The 12,411-nt window shown below is 30.2% G+C and overlaps 1 protein-coding gene across 2 annotated transcripts; it reads left to right on the top strand.

Annotated features, from left to right (window-relative positions):
- The first annotated feature begins 3,674 nt into the window (after nt 1-3,674).
- LOC132917143 (uncharacterized) lies at nt 3,675-12,376 on the top strand. 2 transcript variants are annotated; one of them, XM_060977740.1, is made up of 7 exons: nt 3,675-3,814; nt 3,897-4,101; nt 4,230-4,300; nt 4,411-4,593; nt 8,163-8,375; nt 10,184-10,349; nt 11,652-12,376. In XM_060977740.1, exons 2-7 carry the CDS (start codon nt 4,032-4,034, stop codon nt 11,762-11,764), a joined length of 816 nt encoding a protein of 271 aa, XP_060833723.1. In that variant the 5' UTR covers nt 3,675-3,814; nt 3,897-4,031; the 3' UTR covers nt 11,765-12,376. The 2 variants fall into 2 exon arrangements, with proteins under 2 accessions (XP_060833723.1, XP_060833724.1); XM_060977741.1 differs by lacking the exons at nt 3,675-3,814; nt 3,897-4,101 and having other exon boundaries at nt 4,230-4,333.
- Nucleotides 12,377-12,411: the final 35 nt, after the last annotated feature.

Genomic DNA, 12,411 nt, shown 5'->3' with positions numbered 1-12,411 from the left:
TTATCAAACTACGCGGATTATTTAAAAATTATCAGCGTTTTTCAAATAATGAGTGTTGTTTGATTAAAAATATTTTAATACAAGAAAGAAACTGTTAATCAAGAAAAGTTTGTGATTATATTATTTCAGAATAAATAAATATACCTATCATTTATATTTTTATATTATTATTATATTATAATTTTAGCTGTATGTTATTTATTTATAATGTTGTATTTTTCTCAATATGTTACAAAAACTAACGTAATTTACTACATGTAATATCTCAAATAAATAATAATCAATCGGGTATGTGATGACGTGCGTGTAGACCATCAGTGCCGTTTGTTTACACAGGGTGTACCAAAAATAACGCTTTTTTTAAAATCGGTAACCATTTTTTGTTTACATTATTGTTCTCATCATTTTTTAATCTACCATCATTCCGAAAATTCCGGTTTATTGTTATGTAATCAGTTTTTGCTAAGTGTCACCATGGTTAGGTCTTAGATCAATTGAAATACGTATGCTGGTTGTTAAGATGTTTTACCAATCTAATGAAAGTGGTGCGAAGAATGTTCGTTATGTTCGCAATGACTTCGTATCTTACTCTGACGGGATGTTGCTCGCAATGTGTTTTCGATTCGCCGGTTAATGCAAAATTCGAAAAAAACTGGTTCAACTATTGATCTCAAAAGCCCCGGTTAAGTTAAGGCGTCCTCGTGAAACTCACCAGAGAAAAATTGATAGGCAGTTATTGTTCATTTTCTCGACCGGAATACCGGCTTATCAACAAGCTACTGGAAGACAATCGAATAATGTTGTTCATACATAAACCGGTTGTTATAATATTGAAACTGTGCGTATCCTTTTTTATAATTTTTTTTGGTTGATTCAAAAAAGCGTGTATTTTAGGACACCCAGTAATTAAAGTATTCTATGTATGTATGAGATTGAATTTAATATTATTAAAAAAAAAGTGGAAAGTTAGACATAGCTAGGTATTTGCTATTGTCATGTGCATTGTGCAAACCTATACTATAATAATATAACAATATACTAATACTATGTAATACATAATAATTATTCCTACACATATTGTTTTTCATGATTTGTTTTAACTTTTATCGACCGCCAGTACGTTTGTTAATTACTTGGAAGGCCAATAAGACGCAGAAAAAATATGGATGCCAAAGTACACCCTGCCACATTAAAGATGTTTACACATAATAGTATAACAAATAGCAGACTGCTATAGTAGCAGTGCGTTGCTTACATTTTCTAACGTACCTATCTAGTAGGTACCTAATTATATCTTATATCGTAACATATATACATGTTAATAATAAATCATTGGATAAGACTTAAGACTTTGAACCAATTAAACGAATATATGCTAAAGTATTAAGCTATAAATCCATGCGTACTATAATAATGGTTTTTAAATGTCCATTTAATGGTGATCGAGCAAATGAAACAGCTTGGTTACTCCAAAAGTCTAAAAGAAAAAAATTTAAATGAAACATAATTTTCTTTTATAGCTACTTTTATCAAAACTATAGAAATTATCTTGTGACCTACTAACGATGTCGTGCAATCGTGGTAATACAATCATGATCTTGTTAAATTTTTAAAACGCATAACTTATAAATTATTTTTTCCTGCAAGTGGATAAGCTTAAATACATAGTAGTCAATATAAATAATATAAAAAATGAAATACAGTTAAGATTAAGTATTGTATATGAGACATAGTCCACTGCACAGAGGTAGGTTAGATATAGGGTGATTACTTCCCTTCAAAAAAGAGCTTTACGATTAACTCACGGGTTTGTATAAAACCTCACTGAGGATTACGACGATAAATAGAAAATGACACGTTTTATATGATGTTATACAACAAGATAAATATCAGATAGTTTCTATAACGATTTGAATGGGCTATAGCCACGTTTGAATACTAAATTATATTCCCAAGAAAAAATATGTCCTAACTAAAAACCTAAAAACGACTATGGGGAAGACTTCACCACTGGTGATTAGACAGAGTGAGACATTAAGGATAGCCTAATAGATGTGGACGAGTCAGCAGAACTGGATACCTAATGTAATTGACCGAAATAGATAGAGAAGTTTGATAGAAATGCTTAATAGGCCTGTGTAGTAAGTATCTACAAAAAAAAAATTATCATTTTTTTCTAAGCTATATTATTGTATAATACGTAGGTATTATGTATTCAAATGTGTTATCATATATAGTACTTATTATTATATTTGTTCATCTTATGTCCTCGAGTAACAATGATTGATTTTTTTTTTTTTACAATTTTAATTGAAAAATACAATTACACGAACTTAAAACAATACGCTATTACAAGGTTCTATATACATTATTAACACTTAATCATTGTTACCTTTTTTGGAATATATTATATAATGCATTAATGCATTAATGCATAACTATTTTCTACTTTGTGGTTCTCGAGGTTAAAAATTTACATATAGTATAATTACGAGTACCTACATTCGTTTTGCTCAATGTGACTCCACACATTATTGTTCCGCAAGTGCATCTTCGGTATTCCACACGCGGTATCCGCGCGACAATCCTACTTCTTTGCAAAATCGATTTGTTCGTGGATGGGAAATGGGATGGTTAGCATTTCGATGATAATAATAAATAATTATTATTTTTTGGTCGTTAAACAAAATTTAAATTTATAGATCGCATTTTTGCAATATTTTATGTTGAATTATGACTCTATAAACGTATGGTCCGTATGGATAATCGTAGATTATACCGGCTTATTATTTAAGTTGTATAAGATTGTACACTTTTATACAATATACCTACCGAGTACCGAGCGTGGTGGCGCTGTTATATAATTTTATTATTTTACAATACGAGTCAAAGTTGCGATATAGGTATGTGGTACCTATACTATAGGCAGTAATAGTAGTAGAATTAGTTTATTGTTCATACAATTTATATATTAAATATAGGTAACGAACAACAATAGTCAGGAACTACATAACATCATTAATTAGCATATGAAATATAGGTATAGTTAACGTCGTTGTATACGATAATATAAATAATATAATATTATAAGATTTAGGTAAACAAGTGTAAACTTATGTATCATTTTAAAAAACGGCGAATGCTGCAATAATTAATAAATTTATTCATCAAGTTACACGGTTGTCGACTGAGACAAAAATTTTAAAAGATATTCGACATAATATATAGATACAAGGTATATACTAATCAACTAATTACAGGTGTCTCGTTCCAATGTATTCAATGTTTTGACATTCAAAACACTTGAAATAATTAATTGTAGGTTTACATACGCGTACATTGTACATTGTTTTTGCGTGTATATGGTCCGTGTTTATAGTGTATAGGCTTTCGATGCGACGTAATCGCAATCTTATACATATTTTACGAAGGAATAATAGTAACGCTATATACATTATATATATGTATATATGTATACACATGCGATATACACTCATACACACACACTCACTCACAATCTGATGCTATTAGTGTAAAAAAAAACACTCGTTCGCAACTTGTTATCGTAACAAACGTACCTACGTACCTACTTATAATATATATCTATATATGCATGTGAGTAGGTGAGCATATTAGGTATATACAGACATACAGTCGTTATATCCGTGTCCGTGCATAATATATAATATATATATTATATTTTATTATTGTACGGTCATACATACAATGTAGGTAGTTCCTATATCCAAACGTGCTTATCGAAAACAAACAGAAATTTTAAACGGCGGGCGGCATGGCTATCTGAATAATATAGGTATACTGATTGTGCTAATCAAAGGTTATAATAAATAATAATATATTTTTTTTTCACACACACACACACACCACACATATAGGCACTACCGGCGTTTTATTCGTCGTCGTATAGTCACGCGTTTAGGCCGCAGTTCACGTTTAGTAGTCGAGTACCGCTGAAACGACGCCGAGTGACAAAGTAACAAAAAAAAAAAAATTGTAAATTTACTGCGAACATGTTGAAAATTGGATTTTTTGGTGCCGGCAAAATGGCCCAGGCGTTGGCCAAAGGTTTCTTGACGGCCGGTGAGTTTCGGGAAATCGGACATCGTTTTCTTTGCTTTTCTTTGTTTTTCATACCCATCAGTTATTTCATCATTTTTCGTACTCGTCCCTTCACACACCCATATATATTGAAATATTTTTTTACTTAGGTCTCGTCAAAGGAGAAAACATCACGGCCAGCTGCGCACCACAAGATACGCAGTGCGTGAAAGCTTTCGAGGTGAGTCGCGCGCGGGAATTCGCTAACCTATAGGTATACCCGCGTAAGTCGAATATTATAATACTAACTAATCACCGGTATCGGTCGAATTCGACATTGATCGATGACAGGGATTCGGATCGACGGTGACTTTTGACAACCGGTCGGTGGTCGACAACGCGGACGTCCTACTGCTGGCCGTCAAACCGTCCGTGGTCAAGACGGTACTGGACCAGATCCGTCCGAATTTCACGTCCAGCAAACACCTGCTGCTGTCCGTCGCCATGGGCGTCACCGTAAATCAGTTGGAAGAGGTGCGTATTATTATATTGCTTTTATTTATTCTTTAAATCGTCGCGATCGCAGTTACCTATATATTACGTATATTATCGCGCAAATCAAGACAATTGATTTCCTATACAGAGTCGACGTTACTGCAGAGATTTCTAGGACTGACGATATGTCGTGTCCCGGGTAAAATTTCATTTTAAGTGACCCAAAAGTCTTAATCGAACCCTAACGCGCGAACAGTCGAGTGCAGTCGCATTATTGGTCGCATTGCGTAAGAAGATCGACGATCGTTCAGAACTTGCCGTTTATTTCTCAACGATCATTCCGCCGTTTGACTGCGTATACTTGCACTTAAACGCATATAATATTGTTATTATGCGTGTTTTCCGGAACAAATCAGTATTGCGGATGTCGATGTTTGAAAGTCTAGGAGGGAGCGCGCCCAAACCGTTTATAACGTCCCGATTTCAATTAAAATATTATTGTTTATCATATTTGTGCTTGCACGCGTACGAGGGTACTTTAATTCGATAAAACTGAGGGTGACTAATTGTGAACGATAAACTTACAATATACGTCGCATGTGACACGCGATGGATAGCGTTTGTCGTTGTTGATATTATTAATGTCATATATTTTCGACGATGTTGAGACACGTAATTACATATCAGACTGCCAGAGTGGATTTATAGATGTTCGAAAGTTTTTCTTTCGAAGAAAAAATTTCTTTCGGTAGAAAACTGAAAAACATCATGTACCAGTAATTACTTTAACGATATAGAGACGTAATATTAAATAATATAAATATACCGATAATTATCAAAATATTTATATTTTATTCTGTAAACGAAATCATCTCCAGAGCGTTGACGGTCACGAGCAGTGTACGATGGAAAGTTATATTGTTTCCTAATAGTAAAAAAATAATAATAATATCGACATTAATATTATTGAGATATAAAAAAAAGTAATTCTCGTGGCATGTATTTTTTATGTTGTAGTAACTTAGGTTAAAATAAACATTTTAGTTCGATTTCTGACGGCGAATCCCATAATAATAGTTTGTTATTTGTATTTGTTTTTACAGTTACCTATAATTATTTTGTAAATAAAGTCGATTGACGTCAGTCGTATGGTCGATTGAGTGTAAAATCGATAACGTTAATCGAAAGGTTTAGGTTACGGAACCGAGACAAAAGTGGAACACGTTAAAAAAATAATACTAACAATACGTAGGTCCTCGATAAGTTTACACAAGTCAGTGGGTATCGTTAATGAAATTTAATTAGTTATAAACGGGGCTGCGAATTTTACGCACTAATAAATTGTTGAATAATTTGCGTAGACACATTTATACGTAGGTATTAAAAATTAGATTTTAAGACCTAAAATTAATTGTTTCCAAATAAAATAATATTGGTTATTAATACCTAAATTATAATTAAATATTATAGTAAATTTGTCAAGGCTATTGCTATAGGTAGGTATACCTACCTCTTCTAATTTATTATTCATAGAATTATTCTGTGTTTAAAGATACCAACTATTAGTACATACAAGTAGTACGTGATATTTTATCAGTTTTTTATTCGCCGACAAGCGCTATTTTCAACAACAATTGAAAAAAATATATTTATTTTCGTAAATAAAATAAAATTATTAATATAAAATAAAATCACAAACAACATACCAATAATTATTATAGACAAATAAGAAAAAATTTAAATTATTATTGCGCTATAGTAGTGAAAATTAAATTAAATTTTAATCGAATTTGATTTTATAAGTACCTACTACAGTACTACCTATATAGTAACGAACAAAATATGCGAATGCATTTAATTCACACCCACGACGTAGGTAACTATTTTTGAAATATTTAAAATTGCATGTAAATATTTACAAACATAATGCTTATTGAAGCCGTATAACTTATGAATTTTCTTGTTATCCATAATATGGTTGTATACCTAATAGCTTTATTATTGGTTATTAGTAGTGATGGGTCGAACTCTGATTTTTTAAATCGAACCGAACTTGAACCGAACTTTAAATTATTTTTTCGAACTCGAACCGAACCGAACCTTCATATTTTCTACCGAACTGAACCGAAACGAACCTAGAATATCGCCAATAGTCTAATTATTTCTAAAAAATGATTATCAATTTTTTTTTTTTTTAAATAAATTTTGAAGAATTGTACAAATATTTGGTCTCTGAACTATCGTGGTCAGTAAGTCAGGTTCGACAAATATTTTCAAGTTCGATTTTCGAACAGTAAAAGATGTTTGATAGTTCGGTTCGAATTTTTTTCGTGCCGAGTTCGAATTTCGAACCGAACCGAACATCAAGGGTTCGGTTCGGTTCGGTTCGAGATTCGAACAGTTCGACCCATCACTAGTTATTAGTATTAATTATAATAGGTTTTAATCATGTACTCGAGTATTCAAATTTAAAATCTATTTTGCTTTTTTTAAATAGTATTAATTATTCATTTATTTGTTTTATAAATGTTTGTCTTAGTAGGCAATAGAAAAAAAGTATACAAATAAGTTTATATTAAATTAATTATCGTACTACTTCCCTAGTAGTAGATATCTAATGCGTAAAAATAATATGACTAATTTTTAATATGTTTTACTTAAAAATATTTTATTTGGTACATATTATTATACGTTACTAAACTATTTAACCACATAATACAACAATTGTAATGCTTGAGAGAACGCGGCGTGTAAAAGAAACGATTAGTTTTTAATTATTTCTATACATAACTATAGGTTATAATGATAATACAGCATGCAATAACTGTTAATTGAGATTATAATATAGACTATCTGCTATAAACGGTGGTTTTATTTGTGATTATAAATTTTTAACATTATTAAGTATAAGCGCCCGGAGGGTGGGCTGGGGCATTTCCCCAATTCCTCCTGTATTTTCCAAAATATTTTTTAAACTTAATGTTTTAAGATAAATTACTATTTACTATATAAAAAATTGAAAGTGGTTATATGAATAATAGGTACTATACCTATGTTTCTATACTGACTATACTTGTAAGTTGTAACAGAATAAAATATATATCGCGAGTACAATAAAACAAGTTGTTGTTTATAGTAAAATTATAATATTTCTCCTCAAATCCTAATATTGCCTCTCCTAGAAATTTTTCCACGGGCACCTATGTTAGTATGTATCGTCTACTATTTTGATCATCCATACCATATTTTTCGCCGATATTTTTAAGTTACCATACATACAATTTGTGAGGGGTAATTAGCTTAAAGAGCTAAAGCTTTTCAAACATTTTATAGAAATATCTATGGATATTATCTTATAAATTATATGGATAATAAGTAATAACTTTAAATATCTTATTTTATATTATACTAGCATAAAATAGGTATATCGAACAAGACGAAAACGAGTTGTTATCGAATAAAGAGAATAGAATATCTATCTATCAATGTTTTATATTATTCGCGCGTCAATCACTAATTGACTAGTTGTATTTTTGTGTTATCTAAAATTATATCATAACGTACACACAATTTGATTATTTGTATTTCAAGGTTATAATTTTTTTCAGCTTTTACCGGAAGGCTCAAGGGTAATGCGAGTGATGCCCAACACGCCTGCATTGGTTCAGTGCGGCGCTTCCGTGTATGTGCCAGGCAAACGGGCGACGGACGAAGACGAGAAGCTGACGGCGAAACTTTTGTCGTCCGTGGGCACAGCGGAGCGCGTGCAAGAGTATTTGATGGATCCGATCACTGCGCTCAGCGGTTCCGGTCCGGCATACGTAAGTCCAACGTTTGAATCTGTATTATAAGCGTGTCCATGAACGGCATGACGAAAACTATTTCCGGGGTAGTAAAAACTGTCAAATCTTCCGGTTACATCCTCATCGTATTATAATGTAATATGTGTATGGTTCGTCGGACTCTTTCATATATTTATGAATCATTTATATTGTTATGAAATATCGGAAAATTATTAGATGGATCTATTTTATAATATTATGTATTATTACAACAATAATATCATTGTTATACATATTATATTGATTTGTTCGAAGTGAATCAATCGCGTATATAGGTAATTGTAATGATTATGTGGCAACTGGCAAGTGAGAATTAAGAAGAGCTATGCATGTGATATTATAATATTTCGTAAGTTCCTACGTCCTATAGATATATATAGTATATACCATTTTATAACGCGGCGAAACGTTTTATATCGTGACTATAATGTATATACGCATATTCGTTCTAAAATTATATTAAATCACTATTTAGTCTGTCCATTCGTGATTTTGTGCATTCTGTATAAAGTATATATAATAATAATATTTCTGTAAAACGTTTCAATCGTCATTCTTATGACTTGCCAAATAATTTGACTTTAAATTTAAAAATAATACTTCAATATTTTTAGACAGTTATTGAGATCATAAAACGAATTTGAAAAGTATAACTAACTTTTGATATTCATGCTCATGCGACATGTAGATTTACATAATACATAATATGATTGGAATTTGAATTATAAAATATAGAAAAATAAGGAGAAAACCAAAGGAAAAAAATCGTTGTTTGTGATACGCTCAGTATGATTTTGGACTCTTACACCAAAATCAGTATTGATATTACAATACTACCTACTTGAGTAACTGTATCTGATCAAAGATCATTACATTGTAAACGATACATTTACTTATTTGAGTATTTGACATACGTGAAATCGTGTCATAGTGTCATATAATGTCTAGGATATATAAATAATAGCATACCGTTTTTTTCTCACACACATATTTTAACTAACTTAAAATATATTATTGGAAAAAAAATGCGTTTTAAAGATTGTTATATTATTATACAATGTATTAATGTAAATACAGGACGCATTGAAATCCGTTGTTGCTTGTTTGGCGATGCTTCGAAACATAATCGATTGTGCGGGTTCGATAATATTCAGTTACGCGATTATAAAATCAATTATCGAAAAATGATACATGATTTATTACATCAGAGTACCGAAAATTTCAGCACGTGTCGGGTTCCTATATAATTATAATTCTTAACGAATTCAATATACAATATAGCTGTCACTATTCATATTATGTGATTTTATTATTGAGGTAGCAAATGATCCGTAAGTCTAACGCACGGACTCCAACATAATAACATTCAGGTTTATTATGACGTGTACAGCAATAATTTAAATATATTTGTATGAATTGTATGATATAGGTACAGATAGGTAATATATACTGAGTGATACATTTATTATATTTATTATTGGCAACACTATAATAATTTTCTCCGACAATTTTACGATTTTTTAAATTTATTATACTTAATTTTAATAAAAATAATAATCTGAGTAATTTTTAAAAATTTTTTGACGTGTTGGTTTAACTATTTATTTTATAAAGTAATAATATCGTATATTTTTTAACTTCGTAAATCGAAAAAACAATACTTATCTAAACACTGTCGATATCGATATAGAATGTCAAACAAATGGTTTTTCTCTGACGAATTTCGTATGGCGTGATTTAATATACATATTTATATATATTTATTTTCATTATTGTTATACTTACAGGTATACGTCATTATCGAAGCTCTGGCCGACGGTGCCGTTCGCATGGGCATGCCTAGAGACATGGCCTATAGGTTAGCGTCGCAGACAGTCCTGGGCGCGGGGACCATGGTTCGAGATACACAAGAACATCCGGGAAAACTTAAGGATGACGTTACCTCACCAGCGGGTAAGTCGGGTTTTACACACGGAATGCGATTCTGTTTACGGCCAATAATCGTTATTATTTTAATAGAGAGTACTACAATTTGAAACACGCACAGTAATTAAATTATGACATTTTTAAGTTTAGACGTAAAGGTAGAAACTAGACGGGTATCTGGCATACATTAAAAGTAGGCTGTTTGTAATCGTGCATGAGGATAAACTCATCAAAACACCCTGTACAGTGTGATCTATATTATTATTATTATTAAATAGTATTCTATTATTCCTATATAGATATAGTGTAAAAAAATATGCCTATACACAGGTATGTATATCATGTGTATGTATATGATATAATTCAGCTAGTGCATGCTACCACAAAAGCATATTATATCACCAAATATTTCGCGTCAGAAATTATATAATTTCCAGACACACGATAATTGCACCGTTTTGACACGCATTTACTGTCGTTTTTAGAAAGTATAATAGAAATAGCTGAATACCTGAATAGGATTTATAATAATAAATATAGCGCTCTGAAAGTTTTATATAAGAAATGTATTAAATGTATATAAGTAAGTACATATATAAATACCTGATTAGTTACGACTGTAAAATAATTAAGTCCTAACTATTATTTCATAATTAATTGTATTTTATTTCTACATTTGATATATATATATATATTAACGTTTTAATGCAATTGTTTCAATCCATATTTTAAATTTAATTCAAAAACATATAATGACGGCGAATAACATATTATGTGTTTTTCCGTTTAAAACTATAATGAATAATAAATTGTAAAGTGTGATCATATAAAAATTCATTGACTTTAGATCGGTGTATTGATATTTTAAATGTTATTTGTATTATAGGTACTAATACATAATATTTTCCGTGTTCAGTGTTGAAACAGTTAAAGGTTATTCGTTGTGAATTATATTTATTTATTTTGGTTGAAAATCTAAATTATTTTTTCCCCTATGTATTTAATAAGAACGAAAGACCGATGGATTTACAAGTCTTAACAATTTTATTTAAATAATTATAGACATTTGAAAAACTAGGGAAATTAAATTAAATTTATAATTTTATAACATTTTAATTTGAATCCTTTGAATCATGATATAATCAAACAACTATTGAAAAATACTGAATAAAATAGGAACAAGTTATTTAATCACACAAAATGAAAATCAAAGATGCTCCTAGTGTATTATTATAATTTATAACTATATATTTATTATTTATTATAAAAATGTTAAAACCGATATTTACAAAGAATTTTATTAAAATAATTCGACTATGATTCTTACAGGTTCTACGGCGGCCGGTCTCTGTGCTCTGGAAAATGGCGGTCTAAGGTATACGATCATCGACGCTTTGGAAAAAGCTACGGAAAAATGTAAGGAAACATCAAAGGCGCTTTAAACGATTTGTTGGTCGATTTGACCATGATGGTGAATATTTATATTCGCTGTAATATATAGACTAATTGACAGGTTTTTTTTTTTAAATGATTTAACTGTTTAAATTTGTATCATACATGTTTTATATTTTGTTATTAATTTTATTTATTTTTTATAATTGTGTTCAAAGTACATTTGTACTTATACCTATAATGTTTATTGTTTATTGTATATTTTCTTGATTAAGTAAATTACCTAATTAAATAGTTCAAGGTTCATCAAGATTTATTTTACAAAAACTTCAGAGATATATTAAGTTTTAAGTATTTCTCACCCGTCCCATTATTTGTTATTTGCATAAGATTTATTTTATCAACACAGTCTATACAGAAAGTTATTATGATCAATTTATGTTATATCTATTTATTTTCTGTAACCAAATTATATCTGCCATTCCTTTATCGGGCGGTTTTTATAGGTTGTTAGCACTATCCTGTATTTATGCAAAACCGGGAAGGTTGCTTCCGCACAGTGCTTATACTCTGAGATATTATCTTATCGTCAATAAATTATCATAAATCTATTTATTGTTTAATGTTTATTTGTTACTAAATTTATATGACTATATAATATATTATACGCATTTTATTTTTTTGTACAATACGTAAA

This window comes from Rhopalosiphum padi, chromosome 1 (genome assembly GCF_020882245.1).
Source record: "Rhopalosiphum padi isolate XX-2018 chromosome 1, ASM2088224v1, whole genome shotgun sequence".
NCBI classification, from domain to species: Eukaryota; Metazoa; Arthropoda; class Insecta; order Hemiptera; family Aphididae; genus Rhopalosiphum; species Rhopalosiphum padi.
The sequence above is the reverse complement of the archived record's forward strand: the minus strand, read 5'-3'. Positions and strand labels throughout refer to the sequence as shown.